Genomic DNA, 22,240 nt, shown 5'->3' with positions numbered 1-22,240 from the left:
TTCTTAGGCTGTGAGGAAACCTGAGGCAAGAAAGTGGACTTTCCAGCTGTCGCTGTAGACACGAGGTCCGACAGACCGTCCCCAAACAATTCCTCACCCTTATAAGGCAAAACCTCCATGTGTTTTTTAGAATCAGCATCTCCTGTCCATTGCCGAGTCCATAAGACCTTCCTGGCAGAAATGGACATAGCATTAATTCTAGATCCCAGCAGGCAAATGTCCCTCTGAGCATCTCGCATATATAAGACGACGTCTTTGATATGGCCCAGGGTTAGCAAAACAGTATCTCTGTCGAGGGAATCTATGTCGTCTAACAGAGTATCTGTCCACGCTGCTACAGCACTACACATCCAGGCTGAAGCAACAGCAGGTCTCAGTAGAGTACCAGAGTGTGTATACACCGACTTCAGGATAGCTTCCTGCTTTCTATCCGCAGGCTCCTTTAGGGCGGCCGTATCCTGAGACGGCAGGGCCACCTTTTTAGATAAGCGTGTCAGCGCCTTGTCCACCCTAGGGGATGTTTCCCAACGTAACCTGTCCGTTGGCGGGAAAGGGTACGCCATCAGTAACCTCTTAGAAATCACTAGTTTCTTATCAGGGGAACTCCACGCTTCTTCACACAATTCATTTAATTCATCAGATGGGAGAAAAGTCACTGGCTGCTTTTTCTCCCCAAACATATAAACCCTTTTGGTATTTACCGGGTTACTCTCAGAAATGTGTAATACATCTTTCATTGCAATAATCATGTATCGGATGGCCTTAGTCATTTTAGACTGTAAATGTGCCTCATCATCGTCGACACTGGAGTCGGACTCCGTGTCGGCATCAGTGTCAACCATCTGAGCTAGAGGGCGTTTATGAGCCCCAGACGGTTTCTGAGTCGCCTGGGCAGGGGCGGGCTGAGACCCCGGCTGTCCCAAGGCTGCAGCGTCATCAAACCTTTTATGTAAGGAGTTTACATTGTCATTTAAGACCTTCCACATATCCATCCAATCTGGTGTCGGCCCCGACGGGGGCGATACCACACTTATCTGCCCTTGCTCCGCCTCCACGTAACCTTCCTCATCAAACATGTCGACACAGCTGTACCGACACACCGCACACACACGGGGAATGCTCAGACGGAGGACAGGACCCCACAAAGTCCTTTGGGGAGACAGAGAGAGAGTATGCCAGCACACACCACAGCGCTATATAACACAGGGATTTACACTGCTAATAAGTGATTTTCCCAATAGCTGCTTGTCTGTATCGATTTGCGCCTAAATTTATGTGCCCCCCCCTCTCTTTTTAACCCGTCTTGTACCTGGATACTGCAGGGGAGAGCCTGGGGAGCGTGCTTCCAGCGAAGCTGTGAAGGGAAAATGGCGCTGGTGTGCTGAGGAAGTAGGCCCGCCCCCTCAGTGGCGGGCTTCTGTCCCGCTTTCAGTGTATAATAATGGCGGGGGTTTTTACATATATACAGTGCTAGACTGTATATATGTATGATTTTGTGCCAAAGGTATCTCAATTGCAGCCCAGGGCGCGCCCCCCCCCCCCCCCCCCTAGCGCCCTGCACCCTACAGTGACCGGAGTGTGTAAGTGTGCTGGGAGCAATGGCGCACAGCTGCTGTGCTGTGCGCTACCTTAATGAAGACAGGAGTCTTCAGCCACCGATTTTGATGTCTTCCAGCTTCTATTCTTCTGGCTCTGCAAGGGGGACGGCGGCGCGGCTCCGGGAACGGACGATCGAGGACAGGTGCCTGTGTTCGAACCCTCTGGAGTTAATGGTGTCCAGTAGCCTAAGAAGCACAAGCTAGCTGCAAGCAGGTAGGTTTGCTTCTCTCCCCTTAGTCCCACGTAGCAGTGAGTCTGTTGCCAGCAGAACTCACTGAAAATAAAAAACCTAAAAATACTTTCTTTTCTAGTAAGCTCAGGAGAGCCCACTAGGAGCACCCAGCTCTGGCCGGGCACAGATTCTAACTGAGGTCTGGAGGAGGGGCATAGAGGGAGGAGCCAGTGCACACCAGATAGTACCTAATCTTTTTTTAGAGTGCACAGTCTCCTGCGGAGCCTGTCTATTCCCCATGGTCCTTACGGAGTTCCCAGCATCCACTAGGACGTCAGAGAAATATACATTATCATACAGTGATAGATATATATATATATATATATATATATATATACACAAATCGTTCTGTACCTTGTCACTGTCAGCAGCTTATTCTTTACTTTCATTGTCGCATCTGGCTTTTCAGGATTGTCCGTTTTGTGAATATTGGAAATTTCATAATTGATGCCATGAAAAAATTGACCTAAACAAATAAATATTATTAGGAAATATACTAGATTAAAGAAACTGATAACTTGTGATACATTTTTAATGAATAACAGGACACTGTATAAATCTATTGTATTTATTAAACCTCTGTAATAAAATAAATGGCCTTAAAAATGCACTTGTCTTAAATACTGTGACAGATTTATTTAACATGCTTAGAACACACACTTCTTAAATGACTATCAAATGCAGAATGATAGGGCCTGAGTTAGAGGTGGACACTAAGCAGTAGCGGCTGCAGCTTTTGTCGCAGTCACTACTGCAAAATGATGCTAATGCTGCAGCTGATGGGCTGTCTCCTGAGACGCCCACTGGCTGCAGCTCTAATCCCCCATGGTGCACACAAAGGTGCACCATCAAGTGGATATAGGATGCATCATCAGGTTGCTCAGAATATCCAATGGTTACTGTTCACTACTTAAATTGTCTGGTTTCATTCTGTGCTCCCCCAACCCGCCCTTCCCCTGTTTTTCTTGTCCCTCATATAATGTACTTGAACATTTTGCAATACATACAATAAAAAAAAGAATGTCCAATGGTATTTGGCTGCCAAAGTCAGAGGAACTTTGGGCCTTATTCAATATGGTTCATATCAGAGATGCAGGCGTTTTCATCACACGCGGCTGCTGTGGTGGGGAAATGGCGGGGGCCCAACTGCCTTCGCAGGCAGGCATCGCAGCAATGGCAGAATTCAAAGAGGTGGGGCGATCAGGGCGATTGCCCCTCGTAACACACAGCCGACACCTCGCCCATGCTACTTATCTTGCGCGGTGCCAGGACCTGGCTGTCACAGCAATGACGGCTGGCCCTGTCCTCCTATGCGCATGCACAGCCGCGATGCCAGAGTCTCTAGGCTACAGGCTCTGACATCGTGGCCACCGTGGCCGCGCATGCGCAAATGAGGACATGGCCAGCCATCATCGCTGTGACAGCCAGGCCTTGGCGCTGCGCAAGATAAGTGGCATGGGTGAGGTGTCTAGGATGCTGACATCTGAAAGCTGCTGCTCCAGGCTCAGGTCTCCTGCCTGCAGCTGATACATCAGGTTCACCACCACCAGGAACACATGCTGCCCGGCTCCATCCACGGCAAAGTTGTTAGTGGGGTGCCCGGACTGGAGCCGTTTAAGGAGATGCAGCAGGTGCCATGTCTGGGCATGGGGGGCAACGGGGCACGGCACTGTGGATGGATAGCTCTTCCTCCCAGAGCCGTGCTGCATAGCGTCAGCTGGCTGCCTGGTGCCCTTTCACACACTCTCCACTATGTCTCTCTCTTCTCCCTCTCCCCATTTTTCTGACGCTCTCTCACAGTCTTCCTGTCTGATTCCTCTCTCTCAACTATATTATATACACACACACACACACACACACACACACACACACACACACACACACACACACACACACACACATATATACTGTAAGTGGGAGGAGTAATGTGCAGAGGGGAGGAGTCAGTATTCTTAAACCGCCCCATCTAAATTAAAGTAGGTCTAGATCCGCTACTGCATCGCAGGCTAGGGGGCTTCCCTTATTCAGCAATGCGATCGAAAAAGAATTGCGATCGCATCACTGGCCGCCATTAGGATGCTGGACGGCCTTGTCCTGTGCTGGGCAGCCCCCAACATGCGAGTGATAGCAGTTTTGGTTTTGTTAAATTAGCAAAACTACAACTGAAGCTGAATGAGGGCCTGTGTCTTCAATGCAGTCACTGACACCAGGGCCAGATTAATAATGGGGCAGATGGAACTACAGCTCTGGGCCTTTATATATAAAAAAAATAGTGTAAAAAAAAATCATCAAGACAGCATGATAATGACCAGCCAACAATTTGCCATGCAGTCAGCATAGATCATAAGTTTTGAAAAATGTTATTTCTGCTTTAGTTACAAAATGATGCCATTTGTCTACTTTTATGTATTTAGTGAAACAAAGGGACTGTTACTGTAAAGGAGTACACAATGCCAGCACAGCGACATGCATAATGACAGCAATACAGCAGTGACCACATGGACTGGACAAAGTGAAAGGGTAACAGAAGGGTGCAGAGGGGTTTGGGACCTATTAATTGTTGTCTTACTTTATTTGAGCAGTTAGAGTGTACACTTTAAAAAGCAATATTGGCTCTGCAGCCCTGTTTTTTTGTGTCCTTGATCCTTGGGGCCCCCTGGACCAAAGGGCCCTGTACGGGTGTCCGTTTATCCTGCCCTGATGCTGGGACTGCTCCCTGCTCTGCTACAGCTTGCTAATGTGCTCTGCTGCTGCCGGCTGCCACAGCCTTCGCCTGTCAAACTGCAACAGCGCCAGCAGCATTAAGAGCGGCTCCACCTCTATTCCTACTTGCTGTTGTGCTGCACATCGCTCAAGTCACTGGGCACAGACTGTTGCTGCCGGTTGCCAAAACCTGTTCGTGTCAAATGTATGAAAGGCAGCGGCACTGGCAGCATGAAGATTAGCTGCTGACAGGTGTGTGACGCCCGGAAGCCCGTCCAAACAACTACACATACCCTGGCCAGAGAGACATTGTGGCCTCCTCCTAGAGTCCCAGCCTTGGGTGTACATGCCAACGTGGCACTGGCCACACCCACCTTGCACTGGCCACAGCTCCTCTGCTACTCACAATAGGCCCTTGAATATTTTCAGGACCAGGCAAGGCCGACTTGAGGGCCGCTCTAGCAGCGCAGCCAAATGGAAGTGCCTCCCAAAGGGGGGCGCAGTGTGGCAGCTGCCGACAGCTTGGGATTATTATGATTAGTGGGCCTGGTAGTAATTGTGGTGCCAGATACCAGCAGCACAGCCAGTGTTTTCACTGCTGCCATTACTCCAAGACCGTAGCTGTAGCGTCTGTAGTTGTTTGTGCCCTCCTCCAATCTATCATCTGCTCCAACTGAAGCACACAGCCCACTGGGTAAGCGAGCGGCTGCCAATGTGACCTGGCTGGGGAGACAGGAGAGGAGGGGAGCATCCAGACACAAGCATCCATCTCTCTGCTGCTGTTAGCTGGCAGGCAGTAACATGGGAGAGGGGTCAAGTATGTCGGGGCCAGTCTTTTTACTTTCTGGTATTTTTTCATTTACCAGGAAATCTGAACATTTGAAAGTGGATACACTGCTCTGGGTTATGTTCATTATGGGAGGCTGGTGTCACTATGTGCGGGCACATCATGTTGAGTGATTCTGCTTACCTGGGCTCGCTGCTCTCAGGTTAGGGGGTCACCCAGGTATACTGGACATGCACCTTTAACCCTACTGGTGACACCAAACTGCTCCTGTATCTCTCTATCTTCTCAGTCTTCTGTGGGTATCTGTATCTTTCCCTGTGTGGGGGCAAGGTGTGTATCTTTTCCCTGTGAAAGCCAAGGTGTGTATATTTTCCCTGTGGGGGCCAAGGTGCGTGTATATTTTCCATGTGGGGGCCAAGGTGTGTGTATATTTTCCCTGTGGGGGCCAAGGTGTGTGTATATTTTTCCTGTGGGGGCCAAGGTGTGTGTACATTTTCCCTGTGGGGGCCAAGGTGTGTTTGTTGTTTTTATTTTACTTGTGGGGGCCAATGTGTGTGCTTTTTTTATTATAATAATAATAATAATAATAATAATAATAGATATAGTTGGATTATAGAGGGAAGGGAATGGATATAGAGGGAAGAGCACTCCGAAATAATTTGCACAGGGTGCTAGTAGACCTGGAGCCGACCCTGGCCCCAGACTTATGTGGCCCATCTGGCACTGCCTGACACCAGTATGCCCAACACAATCGCCAACTCAAGCCACATCCCATCACCACCCAGGAACGCCTATCGACACTGCATGGAACTACATGGCTTTAACCATAGGAATGCATAAGCATAAGCAAAACATCTGACACTTTCATCCACTTCTGAATATGGCTCATAGATCCTTACCTAATAGTCCATGAACGCCTGCAGAAAATGTATGATCATCCAAAGTATAAAATCCTAAGAAATCCTTGTAGATAGGGTTTTTTTTCCAAACTTTATGCAAAATAATAACAAATGTCGCCCCTTCTCCAAATGAAAGTGTCACATTCTTGTCCTTGTTGATATCCAAATTAAACCTGAAAGAATGAATAGTATTGTGAGTGACAACAGTATATGGGTGTATTTTTTTTAAATCAGGTATTCTTTATTCAATTGTAAACAAACTAAAAAACAAACAAAAAACAGTCATCATAAAATTTGTAAGAATAGGAGAGAAAATACAAGAAAGTTACATTACAGTACACTGGTCAAGAAAAGCCAGCTCTAGTGTACAAAGGGGGGTCATTCCGAGTTGATCGCAGCCAGCAACTTTTGCTGCTGCTGCGATCAACTAGCACACGCCTATGGGGGAGTGTATTTTAGCTTAGCAGGGCTGCGATCGCTTGTGCAGCCCTGCTAAGCTAAAAAAAATTTCAAGCAGAAGTAGACTAGCCCTGGACATACTTACCCTGTGCGATGGATCCATCGATGATGGGCCTGGCTTTGACGTCACTCCTCCGCACTCCGTTCTGCTGGACACGCCTGCGTTACACTCACTACTCCCCGAAAACGTCTCCAAACGGTCCGGATCCGCCCTGTTACGCCTCCTTCCTGTCAATCTTCTGTGCGGTCCGCTCTGCGACCGCTTCCTTCTCAAGACGCGATGTAACCCGGCGACGGGCAACGTCGCGCACTTGCACTGCGCCTGCCGCGCATGCGCATTCCGCACCCGCGATAAACCGCTGTGTGCGATCGGGTCTGAATGACCCCCAAAATCCCAATAGGTAGAGAAAAGTAGAGCAATCGGAACTACCTGAAATCGGAAAAATTTTGGATTTATTCCAATTAATGAGAAGACCAGAGATAACTCCAAAATCATTAACAATTTGTAACATAGGTGCCAAAGAGCCGATATAGGGGGTCATTCTGAGTTAATCGTAGCAGGGCTACGATCATGTCCATAGACATGCGGGGGGACGCCCAGCACAGAGCAAGACGCAAAACACAAAACAGTGGCCAAACGCCGCCGTTTCGTGCCCCCCCCCGCCCAGCGACCGCCTCTGCCTGTCAATCAGGCAGAGGCGATCGTACCGCGGCGACGCCCTTCGGCCGTCTGGCATGCGAAGTTCTGACCTGATCGCACCGCTGCGATAAACTGCAGCGTGCGATCGGGTCAGAATGACCCCCATAGTCATCCAGAAACAAAAGCATATCTTCAGCATAAAAAGCTATGACATCCTCAGTTTCACCAATTTTAATGCCACAGACATCCGGAGTAGAGCGTAGGATACAGACTAGAGTTCCAAGGGCAATGGCAAACAGAGCTGGGGATAATGGGCAACGCTGAGGTTGCCCGTTCAATGGGGGTCATTCCGAGTTGATCGCATGCTGGCTACTTTTAGCAGCCGTGCAAACGCATTATCGCCGCCCACTGGGGAGTGTACTTTCACTTTGCAAAAGTGCGAACACTTGTGCAGCAGAGCACCTGCAAAATAATTTTTTGCAAAACAAGACCAGCCCTGTAGTTATTCCTCATGTGCGTTGATTCTAACGATGGAGGGACGGCTTTTGACGTCACACTCCCACCCACCCAGCGAACGTCCAGCCACGTTTGCATTTTTCTGCCACGCCTGCTTTTCTAAGCACTCCCTGAAAACGGTCAGTTGACACCCAGAAACGCCCCTTTCCTGTCAATCTTCCTGCGTTCGGCTGTGCGACTGGAATGTTCGTTACACTCTGTACAAACCCACGATGCTCATTGTACCCGTACGACATGCCTGCGCATTGCGGTGCATACGCATGCGCAGAAATGGCGATTTTTAGCCTGATCGCTGCGCTGCGAACAACGGCTGCTAGCGATCAACTCGGAATGACCCCCAGTATACGGGTGTTTGATAAAGTGCAGAACATGTTGTAGTTAGAATTAAGGAATAGCTTAATTTTATATTGACCTTAAAGGAACAATAACCCACACACTATTTGTATAGTGACTATGGGCCAGTTACAAAATAGTGTTGTGATGTAAATGTCCTCCGAGTGCCATAGGGCCTGTGTAAATGCACACAAATGCATTTACGGCTGCGTATTTTGCTAATACCTCAGCAGATTTTCATAATTTCGACTTGCCCACTTGCAGCTCCTTGTGACGGTGCAGTTCAGTCTATGCACATTTTTAGACACACCATGGAAACGTACACCAGCCCTATGGCAGGGGCAGTTTTTCCGTCTGAGTATGTCCTTGTGTGTGAGTGACTGTGCATCTTAGGACGCAGCTGCTTACAGTGACTCGCCTATGACATGCCCGCATCTGCTTAGCCACCCCTGTTACCTCCCAGAAACGCCCACTGAAATCCACATGTATCATAATCTGTGCTGCGTCTCCGTGTGGTAATAAACAGGATGAATGCGGCCATTTGCAGTTGCGTGACTATATCGTACAACTCTGAATCAGACCCACAGTGACAAAAGATTGTGAGGACGATGCTCCTGTTTCTACAATGCAGTGCATGGCTGTGCACAGTGATATGCACAGCAGATACATTTGTGCAGGGGACAATGGTGGTCATTCCGAGTTTATCGCAGCCAGCAACTTTTAGCTGCTGCTGCGATCAACAGTCCACGCCCGTGGGGTAGTGCATTTTAGCTTAGCAGGGCTGCGATCGCTTGTGCAGCCCTGCTAAGTTAAAAAAAATTTCAAGCAGAAGTAGAGCAGCCCTGGACATACTTACCCTGTGCGATGGATCCAGCGATGATGGGCCCGACTTTGACGTCATTCCTCCACCCTCCGTTGTCCTGGACACGCCTGCATTTTACTCACAACTCCCCGAAAACGCTCTCCAACGGTCCGGATCCGCCCATCCACGCCTCCTTGCTGTCAATCTTCTTAGCGGTCGCCGCTGCGACCGCTCCCGTCGGTAGAAAATTTGTTCGGCAGCGGCCCAGGTAACCTGATAGAGAATAGTACCCCTGTCCCCCGCATCCCTTACTTGTGGGCTACGCCAGCTGACTCACATAGGCATGCGCAGCACATTTTATGAGGGGGTGCATGACTGGAGTGGCGTGCCTAGCATCGCCTACTGGGAGTGTCTTACACCGCCTACTGGGCTAGAGTATATACATGTATATATATATATATATATATATATATATATATACACACACACACAGTGGTCGAACTGGAAATTTTAAAGTGGGGGTATGGAAAAGTGAAGGCATGGCCATTTAAAAGGGTGCATGTCCTTTAGTGTAGTTTACCACACTATATACCCCTTATAAACATTATGCACAACAATAGTAGGGCACCTTATACTATCTAGTACTGGTGCACCTTTCACATTATACCACATAGTATGAGCCAAAATTCACATTATAGCACACGGTATGAGCCGAAATTCACATTATAGCACACGGTATGAGCTGAAATTCGCATTATAGCACATGGTATGAGCCGAAATTCACATTATAGCACACGGTATGAGCCAAAATTAGTAGATAAAGACAACCTTTCTGTCAAACTTGACAGGTGCTAACACCTCCTTGCTCCTAGGCGCCACCCCCTTTAATATTAAATGATAGTGTTTTATATTGCTTTAATATAAAATTTTATATAAATTTATAGTGTTCGATATTAAACCGTATTAAAAGTTAATGGCTTTGAAAAGAATGTCACATATGACACACACTTTAAAATACATCTTTTTTTTTTTGTAACACAAAATGTTCTTACATTCCAGCAGCTGAAACTTCATGCTTGGCACATATGGTACTATTTAAAAATCATACTATGTCACACATGTTACAGTTTTAAAAAGGATAATCACTAATGACCGTGTCCATTTTCTTAGATGCACGGAAGCATCACACCTGGTACTGATTTAAAAAGCGTATTGATTTTAATGGCCATTTATGATTAATGATGAGAGCACAAATTTCAAAATGACATTCTCACACATTATTTTTTGCAAACATATGTAGAAACAGTGTATTTGGTTTTAAATTGAAAAATATTTAAAAAGCTTAACTGTATATTACAACCTATGTTGCATACCTGACATATGTTACTGTGTGTTAAATAGCACTAAAAAGTTTAAACATTATTTTTTGCAAACATATGTAGAAACAGTGTATTTGGTTTTAAATTGAAAAATATTTAAAAAGCTTAACTGTATATTACAACCTGTGTTGCATACCTGACATATGTTACTGTGTGTTAAATAGCACTAAAAAGTTTAAACATTATTTTTTGCAAACATATGTAGAAACAGTGTATTTGGTTTTAAATTGAAAAATATTTAAAAAGCTTAACTGTATATTACAACCTATGTTGCATACCTGACATATGTTACTGTGTGTTAAATAGCACTAAAAAGTTTGAACATTATTTTTTGCAAACATATGTAGAAACAGTGTATTTGGTTTTAAATTGAAAAATATTTAAAAAGCTTAACTGTATATTACAACCTATGTTGCATACCTGACATATGTTACTGTGTGTTAAATAGCACTAAAAAGTTTAAACATTATTTTTTGCAAACATATGTAGAAACAGTGTATTTGGTTTTAAATTGAAAAATATTTAAAAAGCTTAACTGTATATTACAACCTATGTTGCATACATGACATATGTTACTGTGTGTTAAATAGCACTAAAAAGTTTATCTTTATTGTGGCCGATCGCTGAACTTTGATTGCAAGCAGACATGACCAGACTTGTCAGTATTACAGCGTGACATGTCCAGACCTGTATATTAGCGATAAAAGATTTACACCAAATACTGTGTATTAAGCCGTTTATATCGATGCATACAAACCACATATTACAGTGTATTACAGAGTATATAGCACTGTATACAGACCACATATTACAGTGTATTACAACGTGTATAACGCTGCAAGCATACCACATATTACTGTGTATTAAACCGTTTATATCGCTGCATACAAGCCGTATGTTACTGTGTATTAAACAGTGTGTATATTGCTGCATACATGCCATTTATTACTGTGTATTACAGAGTATATAGCACTGTATACAGACCACATATTACAGTGTATTACAACGTGTATAACGCTGCAAGCATACCACATATTACTGTGTATTAAACCATTTATATCGCTGCATACAAGCCGTATGTTACTGTGTATTAAACAGTGTGTATATTGCTGCATACATGCCATTTATTACTGTGTATTACAGAGTGTATAGCACTGTATACAGACCACATATTACAGTGTATTATACGTGTATAACGCGGCAAGCATACCATATATTACTGTGTATTACAGAGTGTATAGCACTGTATACAGACCACATATTACTGGGTATTACGTGTATAACGCTGCAAGCATACCACATATTACAGTGTATTACAGAGTGTATAGCACTGTATACAGACCACATATTACTGGGTATTACAACGTGTATAACGCTGCAAGCATACCACATATTACTGGGTATTAAACCGTTTATATAGCTGAGCACCATATATTACTGTATATTACATCGTGACATGTCCAGACCTCATACAAAATTGATGGGCGAAATCATTTATTTTTGGTCGACGCGGGCTGCGTTTGTTCGGGTTGATACAGCCGTGATGTATACACATAACCAACAGACTAGCATTCTTCTTTAGGCTGTTATGTCCGATCGAGGTCGTTGCAAATTGTTCGTTCGCCGTTGCAGCGACGGTTGTGCGAATTGTTGTTTTGCCCAATTATGCTAGGACAGTGCATTAGTGCATCTGTAACATTTCAATTTGGTAAACTAATGGGATTGATATATATGAATGGTATTGAATGTTAATTAAAAAAACAAAACAAAAAACAAATCAATTCTAGGGAACAGGCTATATAATAGGTAGCATGTATCACCATCCCAAGTTTGTGATAGGTTCAGCGGCCTCTTTGACAATCCATGTTATGGATATGAAGTAAACCCACCATTAATAAGCATTAAAAAGGATACCATCCTATAATTTTGGAATAATTTTTAAACAAATAATACTATGTGATCATGTGCAATCTGACTATCTGCGCCAGTATTATGTGTTCCAGAATCATAATATATATGATAAATATATAGCGTTTAAATAAGATACCGTATTCTCACACTGACATACATATAAAAACCGATAATAAGCAGTTCCGGCTACTGTAATCCTTAACATGATGATTTTGGTATATACACATATACTACAGGGCACTACAAAGATATGAAATGTAACACTAAATATTGCAAATAGAATATCAACATAACAGATGATACAACTGAATTTATCATGATGAATCTTATATAGTCCTATATTTTGCTAATGTAATACCCTTATGGGTGTATGAATTTTAAACAAATAATACTATGTGATCATGTGCAATCTGACTATCTGCACCAGTATTATGTGTTCCAGAATCATAATATATATAATAAATGTATATCGTTTAAATAAGACACAGATGCATTAAATTGAATAGTAACAATACTCTTATGTTATGTTGGTAATAATGTAACGGGCTATTTTAACATAACAGATCCTATTTAGGAAAATGATTACATGATATGCCTAGTGACCCAAGTTATTAAAACTTTTTACTGTAAATATAATGTTTGTGCATGCATACGCCATGAGATATGTACTTCTATTAAGCACAAACAAGCATATTGGCATTCTACTCTAACATTTAGGGTAAAAGATTAGAATGGATCAAGGTAGCATAGCGTAAGGACAGACATAGGTTCAGCGGCCTCTTTGACAATCCATGTTATGGATATGAAGTAAACCCACCATTAATAAGCATTAAAAAGGAAACCATCCTAAAATTTTGGTATCATTTTTAAACAAATAATACTATGTGATCATGTGCAATCTGACTATCTGCGCCAGTATTATGTGTTCCAGAATCATAATATATATGATAAATATATAGCGTTTAAATAAGATACCACATTCTCACACTGACATACATATGAAAACCGATAATAAGCAGTTCCGGCTACTGTAATCCTTTACATGATGATTTTGGTATATACACATATACTACAGGTCACTACAAAGATATGAATCATGATATATAAGATCACTAAACAAAACAAGAGATCTGTAATGATTTCTGACTAACTAGTTAACTCAGTATACAGTAATCATATAGGTCCCTGTGTCATATAGATATGCGCTTGGCATAAATATTTCCACACGTTCCTAAATCTAAGATGTTTCATGCATGTTGTAACACTAAATATTGCAAATAGAATATCAACATGACAGATGATACAACTGAATTTATCATGATGAATCTTATATAGTCCTATATTTTGCTAATGTAATACCCTTATGGGGGTATGAATTTTAAACAAATAATACTATGTGATCATGTGCAATCTGACTATGTGCACCAGTATTATGTGTTCCAGAATCATAATATATATAATAAATGTATATCGTTTAAATAAGACACAGATGCATTAAATTGAATAGTAACAATACTATTATGTTATGTTGGTAATAATGTAACGGGCTATTTTAGCATAACAGATCCTATTTAGGAAAATTATGACATGATATGCCTAGTGACCCAAGTTATTAAAACTTTTTACTGTAAATATAATGTTTGTGCATGCATACACCATGAGATATGTACTTCTATTAAGCACAAACAAGCATATTGGCATTCTACTCTAACATTTAGGGTAAAAGATTAGAATGGATCAAGGTAGCATAGCGTAAGGACAGACATAGGTTCAGCGGCCTCTTTGACAATCCATGTTATGGATATGAAGTAAACCCACCATTAATAAGCATTAAAAAGGATACCATCCTATAATTTTGGAATAATTTTTAAACAAATAATACTATGTGATCATGTGCAATCTGACTATCTGCGCCAGTATTATGTGTTCCAGAATCATAATATATATGATAAATATATAGCGTTTAAATAAGATACCGTATTCTCACACTGACATACATATAAAAACCGATAATAAGCAGTTCCGGCTACTGTAATCCTTAACATGATGATTTTGGTATATACACATATACTACAGGGCACTACAAAGATATGAAATGTAACACTAAATATTGCAAATAGAATATCAACATGACAGATGATACAACTGAATTTATCATGATGAATCTTATATATTCCTATATTTTGCTAATGTAATACCCTTATGGGGGTATGAATTTTAAACAAATAATACTATGTGATCATGTGCAATCTGACTATGTGCACCAGTATTATGTGTTCCAGAATCATAATATATTTGATAAATATATATTGTTTAAATAAGACACAGATGCATTAAATTGAATAGTAACAATATTCTTATGTTATGTTGGTAATAATGTAACGGGCTATTTTAACATAACAGATCCTATTTAGGAAAATGATGACATGATATGCCTAGTGACCCAAGTTAATAAAACTTTTTACTGTAAATATAATGTTTGTGCATGCATACGCCATGAGATATGTACTTCTATTAAGCACAAACAAGCATATTGGCATTCTACTCTAACATTTAGGGTAAAAGATTAGAATGGATCAAGGTAGCATAGCGTAAGGACAGACATAGGTTCAGAGGCCTCTTTGACAATCCATGTTATGGATATGAAGTAAACCCACCATTAATAAGCATTAAAAAGGATACCAAGAATATGATTTTGACATATGGCCCCAGATTTTCAAATAAAGGATGTGCAGCGTATCTCCTTATTTAATCCTAATGAAGTCATAGTATTCAACAGGCATATGTATCTAGATTTTTCTTTAGTGACATACATAGTGATGTTACAACCACTTATATCTAGCTCAAACAGTTCTAGATCATAAATTTTCACCTTTTTGTGATTACTAGTGTGGAATCGTGGAAAGTGTCATGCCAAAACTTGTAATTTTCTTCATGTTGCTTAAATCTCTTTGTGTATTTTTAATGATATACACATGATCCAATATCGTTTTAAAAAGCATCTTAGTCATGCTGATATATTTATAAATGAATGGGCCTATTAAGCAGTAAATTACACCAAATGTGTGGAGCAGTTAATGAATCTTTTTTATTTCTGTTTTATTGTTATTTCTGTCAGAGAACTTCTGAGTGATATGAATATATTGGCATGCTTGACATGGTCCACAGGGATAACAGACAGATAATGATGGATTTTTCCTCTGATGCTTGGAAAAGTGACTTCTAAACAAATTATCCCGTAAATTTGTTGATATCTTCCAGATGATCTGTATGGTCTTATCAAATTCTTTCTTCAGAGCATAAACAGTGGTGAGTATATATCGATATTTGTGTAATGGCGCATTGATGTGTATCCACTCTTTACAGTATGTAACAATGTATATCCTTACTTATAACCAAGACAAGAGAACGCACCTTGTGCCAAATAAGATACATTGTTACATTGTTGTAATGACGCATTGATGTGTATCCACTCTTTACAGTATGTAACAATGTATCTTATTTGGCACAAGGTGCGTTCTCTTGTCTTGGTTATAAGTAAGGATATACATTGTTACATACTGTAAAGAGTGGATACACATCAATGCGCCATTACACAAATATCGATATATACTCACCACTGTTTATGCTCTGAAGAAAGAATTTGATAAGACCATACAGATCATCTGGAAGATATCAACAAATTTACGGGATAATTTGTTTAGAAGTCACTTTTCCAAGCATCAGAGGAAAAATCCATCATTATCTGTCTGTTATCCCTGTGGACCATGTCAAGCATGCCAATATATTCATATCACTCAGAAGTTCTCTGACAGAAATAACAATAAAACAGAAATAAAAAAGATTCATTAACTGCTCCACACATTTGGTGTAATTTACTGCTTAATAGGCCCATTCATTTATAAATATATCAGCATGACTAAGATGCTTTTTAAAACGATATTGGATCATGTGTATATCATTAAAAATACACAAAGAGATTTAAGCAACATGAAGAAAATTACAAGTTTTGGCATGACACTTTCCACGATTCCACACTAGTAATCACAAAAAGGTGAAAATTTATGATCTAGAACTGTTTGAGCTAGATATAAGTGGTTGTAACATCACTATGTATGTCACTAAAGAAAAATCTAGATACATATGCCTGTTGAATACTATGACATCATTAGGATTAAATAAGGAGATACGCTGCACATCCTTTATTTGAAAATCTGGGGCCATATGTCAAAATCATATTCTTGGTATCCTTTTTAATGCTTATTAATGGTGGGTTTACTTCATATCCATAACATGGATTGTCAAAGAGGCCTCTGAACCTATGTCTGTCCTTACGCTATGCTACCTTGATCCATTCTAATCTTTTACCCTAAATGTTAGAGTAGAATGCCAATATGCTTGTTTGTGCTTAATAGAAGTACATATCTCATGGCGTATGCATGCACAAACATTATATTTACAGTAAAAAGTTTTAATAACTTGGGTCACTAGGCATATCATGTCATCATTTTCCTAAATAGGATCTGTTATGTTAAAATAGCCCGTTACATTATTACCAACATAACATAAGAATATTGTTACTATTCAATTTAATGCATCTGTGTCTTATTTAAACAATATATATTTATCAAATATATTATGATTCTGGAACACATAATACTGGTGCACATAGTCAGATTGCACATGATCACATAGTATTATTTGTTTAAAATTCATACCCCCATAAGGGTATTACATTAGCAAAATATAGGAATATATAAGATTCATCATGATAAATTCAGTTGTATCATCTGAGTAGATAAAGTCAACCTTTCTGTCAAACTTGACAGTTGTTAACGCCCCCTTGCCCTAGGACCCGCCCCCTTTTAATATTAAATGATAGTGTTTTATATCGCTTAATATAAAATTAATATAAATTTATAGTGTTCGATATTAAAACGTATTAAAAATTGTCGCGTAACACCAGTCGCAGAGTGTCGCGCAACACACCGTCGCAGTATGTCACGCAACGCGGCGCGTCAAATCAGGCGGATGAAAGATGCATATTACACAGTGTTAAAACCAGGTAGTTTTAGCGGTATTGATAAATATTATGAGTCGGTTAAAAATAAATTTAAAAGATCCGACGTAAGATAGTGGTTACAAGAACAAGACGCCTACACGCTGCACAAGCCAGCAAGAAAAAACTATAAAAGGAACATGATTTGTGTATCGGGTATAAACCAACAGTGGCAATGCGATTTGGTCTCGCTGATAGATTTGTCAAAATACAACGATGGCGTTAAATACATATTAACAATCATCGATATATTCAGTAAGAGGGTGTGGGGTGAAAGTCTGACCGCTAAGAATGCAGCAACAGTCGCTAATGCTTTTGAAAAAATATTCCAGCGCGGTGATGTGCCGATGAAGCTACAAACCGATAATGGTAAAGAGTTTCTAAACAGAAGCCTAAAAAAGGTGTTAGAAAAATACGGTATAAAACATTTCACGACCAATAACGATGTGAAAGCGGCTGTTATAGAGCGCTTCAATAGGACTTTAAAAACACGCATGTGGCGCTATTTCACGGCAAAGAATACCTACAGATATATAGACGTTTTACAAGACTTCATACGCAGCTATAATAACACATACCATAGAACGATTAAGTGCGCTCCAAACGATGTGAATGACTCTAACGCGTTGAGTGTCTTCAAAACGACCTACGGTGATTACTTTAGAAGTAAGAAAGCCCCAGTTTGTTTAGGAATCGGTGACCACGTCCGTATTTCTAAATATAAGGACATATTTCAGAAAGGTTACGAACAGAGCTTTTCTGAGGAGATTTTTGTTGTACATAGTGTGAACACTAAAGGGATTAAACCGCTTTATAAGTTGGCAGATCTGTACGGTGAAGTTATAACAGGTAGTTTTTACCCCGAAGAGCTTCAAAGCATACCAAAAAACTATAACAGAGTTTACAAAGTGGAAAAGATTTTAAAAAATAAGACGGTCAGAGGCCGTAAATACGCGTTAGTCAAGTGGCGCGGTTACCCCGCAAAATTTAACAGTTGGGTCGCAGCATCGGTGATAAAAGACATATAAAGATCATCAGTATCTAACAAGACGAGCGATGGATGACAAATCGTTCTACATAACCTTACCCAGCAACGCATCGGCTGTTACCTTCCCGCAAAATAAGATTTCTAACTATACGACAAAGTTGGCTAAACCGATAGACTTAAATGGCGAATGGGAAGTGGCACTTACTGAGATACAATACCCGCATACGTGGAATACATTGGATTTACAAGATTGTAGACTGCAATTATCATGGGATGGAACGGCGGACCAGCCGGTGGCGAGAGTCGCGAGTTTGTGCATTAAACCCGGTTTTTATGAAACAATCGAGGCGTTACTGAACGTAATCAACGCTGAAATTGTACAACTGAAACTGGACGTTGGATTAAGACTAACGTATGATCCATTTGCACGCGTTGTAACATGTGACAGCAAACTGTTGTATCAAATCCACGCCGGTTCTAAGCTGACATGGATACTGGGTTTACAGCCTAAAACTAATATTTCTAAACCATGCGCCGACATCAAAGGCGGCCAATATACGATGTACGTGTACACAGACATTATCGAACACCAACGGGTCGGGGATAGTTATGTACCGCTACTTCGCACTGTTGAAATGAAGGGTTATAACAATGAGGTTGTCACAATACGATACGAGAAACCCGATTACGTACCATTGTGCAAAACACATTTTGACACGATAGCCATAGAGATAAAGAACGACCAAAACGAGAACATGGCATTTAAGTTTGGGAAAGCGATCGTGAAGCTACACTTCAGACGCCGCAAAACTGAATTTTATTAACTAAGCAGAATGGTCGCTGTTAAAAATTATGGCGATCCGGGGCTCTATGCGCAATATTATAAATCTCAAGCCGGTAATGGATTACCAGGTTTTCACGGCAGCGCATACATGTACGGCTGCGGTTTAGGCGGTATTTTTCGAAGTCTTTTCAGAAAAGCTGTTCCTCTTTTCCGGAGAGGTTTAGAGTTGGCTAAACCGCATATGAAGACAGCGGTTCGTAATATAGCGAAAGATGTTATCGGGCAAGCCACAACGGCCGTTGTGAATAAGATACACGAGGCGAACCAAGCAAAGCAAGACGGTTCAGGACTAATATATACAAGAAAAGGCGTGTCTAAAAGAAAACGGAAGCGTATGATAGCGCTTCCGCCTTGGGACATACCCTTTTTAAATAAAAAACAGAGACGACGCAACTCAAAGAAGAAGAGAAAGCCGAAGAGTGCCGTTGGTGATATTTTTTAAACATGTCTTTCATACACCACGAATCCGTTGAATGTGCAAAAACAGAGCTGGATCTTTTTGACGTGCCCCCGACACAAACTAGCATAGAGAAAAGTCTATACGTCGAAGTTCAACCTTTAGCGGCGTTATCCGACACAGCTCCGCTTGAATTTTATATAGCAGCCAGCGGTGAACACTACTACGATCTGAACAATACGCTGTTGTACGTGACATGCAAGATCGTACGAACCGATAACACGCCGATACCGCAAGGTGCGCGGGTCGCGCTTATTAATTACCCAATAGCGACCTTATTCAACCAAGTGGATGTAACTCTGGGCGACAGGCTCATATCACAATCCAACAATCTTTACGCATACCGCGCGTACATTGAGACTATATTAAATTACAGCTCGGACGCATTGTCAACAAAACACACAACAGGACTATTTTACAAAGATGTGGATGGTGAATTTAACAACACGGCGCTGGACGGCCCGAATACGGGATTCAAAAAACGAGCAGGCGCAACAGCGCAGAGTCGCACTGTTGAACTGCTAGGCCCGCTTCACTGCGACCTCTTCCATCAACATAAACTAATTTTAAACGCCGTTGATCTGAAGATTAAACTAACCAGAAACAAAGATGCATTCTGCTTAATGTCGTCTGAGGCGGATGCCTTTAAAATACAGATCACAGCTGCATCCCTGTTCGTGAAAAGAGTTCAGGTCTCACCGGCCGTGCGGATTGGGCACGCGCAGGCTCTGTTAAACGGTAACGCGAAATACGCGATTGACCGCGTTGGGATGAAAATCTACAGCGTACCAACAGGCAGTAGAGTATTTAATCTAGAAAATTTATTTTTAGGACAAGTACCGAAAACAGTTATAGCAGGTTTCGTGGATAACGAATCATTTTCAGGAATCCATAACCGGAACCCCCTGTGCTTTGAACATAAAAATGTAAGTTTTGCGTCCCTTTATCTGGATGGAACGCCGCACCCCGCCAAGCCATTTCAACCCGACTTTGAAAGCGGTAATGCTGTAAGAGAGTATATGTCACTCATACAAATCACAAATAAGCAGAAATCTGACAATGGTATACTGATTGACCGCGAAGAGTACCTCAGGGGCTACACGCTATTCGCTTTTGACCTTTCACCAGAACAGGAGTGTGGAGAACACCTTTCCCTGATAAGAACAGGCAATCTACGTGCCGAATTCCGCTTTGCAGAAGCGTTGGACCGGACAGTCAATGTGATAATATACGCTCTATTTGATAACATCATCGAGATTAATCAAAGGCGCGATGTGCTGTACGATTATCTATAAATGAAATAAACTAACACTACGCTGCTGAAAAAATGAACACATTACAGATAAACTGTATTCTGTACGCCGTGCAAAGCACAAGGCATGTTTTTAAAGGAACGTATCCGTGCGATATGTTACCGGTCAGTAAACTGTTGCAATATCCCTGCGCGTTTGTAATCAATACGCATAGCAGCGGGCAGCCGGGTGAGCACTGGTTGGCCGCTTATTTTAACGAACAACGTGAATGTTACTTTTTTGATTCTTACGGGTTAGCCCCTGACAGCCCCCTATTCCCAAAGGCAATAATACATTTTTTAAACTTGAATTCAAAAAGTGTTTATCACCAAAATATGCAGTTGCAAAATTTTAACAGTACCGTTTGCGGTCAATATTGCATATACTTTATATTTTACATGTGTAAAAAACACAAATATGTGGATGTACTGGCCCGTTTTAGTGATGACACAAAACGTAATGATTGTTTTGTTTCAAATTTTGTAAGACGACTACCAAGAAGCCATTGTCTGAATCATTATGCATATAGATATATACAGAATTGCGTAACTTGTAACCAGCGTTGTGCGTGAAACGTTTTATGTACAACGTGTCATAACTTGACACGTTGTACATAAAACGTTTCACGCACAACGCTGTGTGTGAAGCGTGTTACGCACAACGTTGTATTGTTTGTGTAACTTGTAATCAACATTCTGTTTGATACGTTTTATGTACAACGCATCATACCTATGATGTTTTTCTAATAAACAACGTTGTTTATTAAACTTTATATCGTGTGCTTGAAATTTCTTCCGTTTACAGCAATAGAAACAAAGAACAAAACGTTGTTTTATAAAGCATAAGCATATTTTATTGATATATGTATATATATATATATATATATATATAACACGGTAAAGATGAGTTTAAAACATTACATAAAATATTATTGACATAAGTTAAACATTGTGGCGCAAAATACCAACACAAAATACAGTGTATAAAAATAATATAAATTAGTTATATGTTATAGTTTCAGCCACTGTGAATCCTGAAATAGATTTACGGATCTTTTCCTAGGCAGTAAGTAACCATGCGGTGTTGTTAAACCTGGGGGACTTAAAACATTTATTCGCCCTTTGTTAAGGGTTTGTAACGACATGGGCGATGTCACAGCACCATCAGAGTCATCCTGCATCTCAGCTTTTAATCGTTCTAAACACATTCTATTCCCCGCATTGGCTATGACGGTTGAGGGAATATTCAATTCAGACATAGCCCGCATAAATTCAGGCCAACCATTCGGTATATTACGGATCGACACACCGTTACTTTGCGTGATGCTTCTTATTAAATCT

The 22,240-nt window shown here is 41.2% G+C and overlaps 1 protein-coding gene across 3 annotated transcripts in view; it reads right to left on the bottom strand.

Annotated features, from left to right (window-relative positions):
• LOC134958186 (inter-alpha-trypsin inhibitor heavy chain H3-like) overlaps positions 1-22,240 on the bottom strand; it is a 449,083-nt gene that overhangs the window by 18,353 nt on the left and 408,490 nt on the right. For all 3 annotated transcript variants that reach the window (XM_063940615.1, XM_063940617.1, XM_063940616.1), the window contains exons 19-20: positions 6,221-6,393; positions 2,186-2,297 (exon numbers count right to left, since the gene is read on the bottom strand). In XM_063940615.1, coding sequence (XP_063796685.1) covers positions 2,186-2,297; positions 6,221-6,393 — 285 coding nt within the window. The remainder of the gene's footprint in view (positions 1-2,185; positions 2,298-6,220; positions 6,394-22,240) is intronic.

Source organism: Pseudophryne corroboree, chromosome 9 (assembly GCF_028390025.1).
Source record: "Pseudophryne corroboree isolate aPseCor3 chromosome 9, aPseCor3.hap2, whole genome shotgun sequence".
NCBI lineage: Eukaryota > Metazoa > Chordata > Amphibia > Anura > Myobatrachidae > Pseudophryne > Pseudophryne corroboree.
Note: the sequence above shows the minus strand (reverse complement) of the source record. Positions and strands in the feature narration are given on the sequence as shown.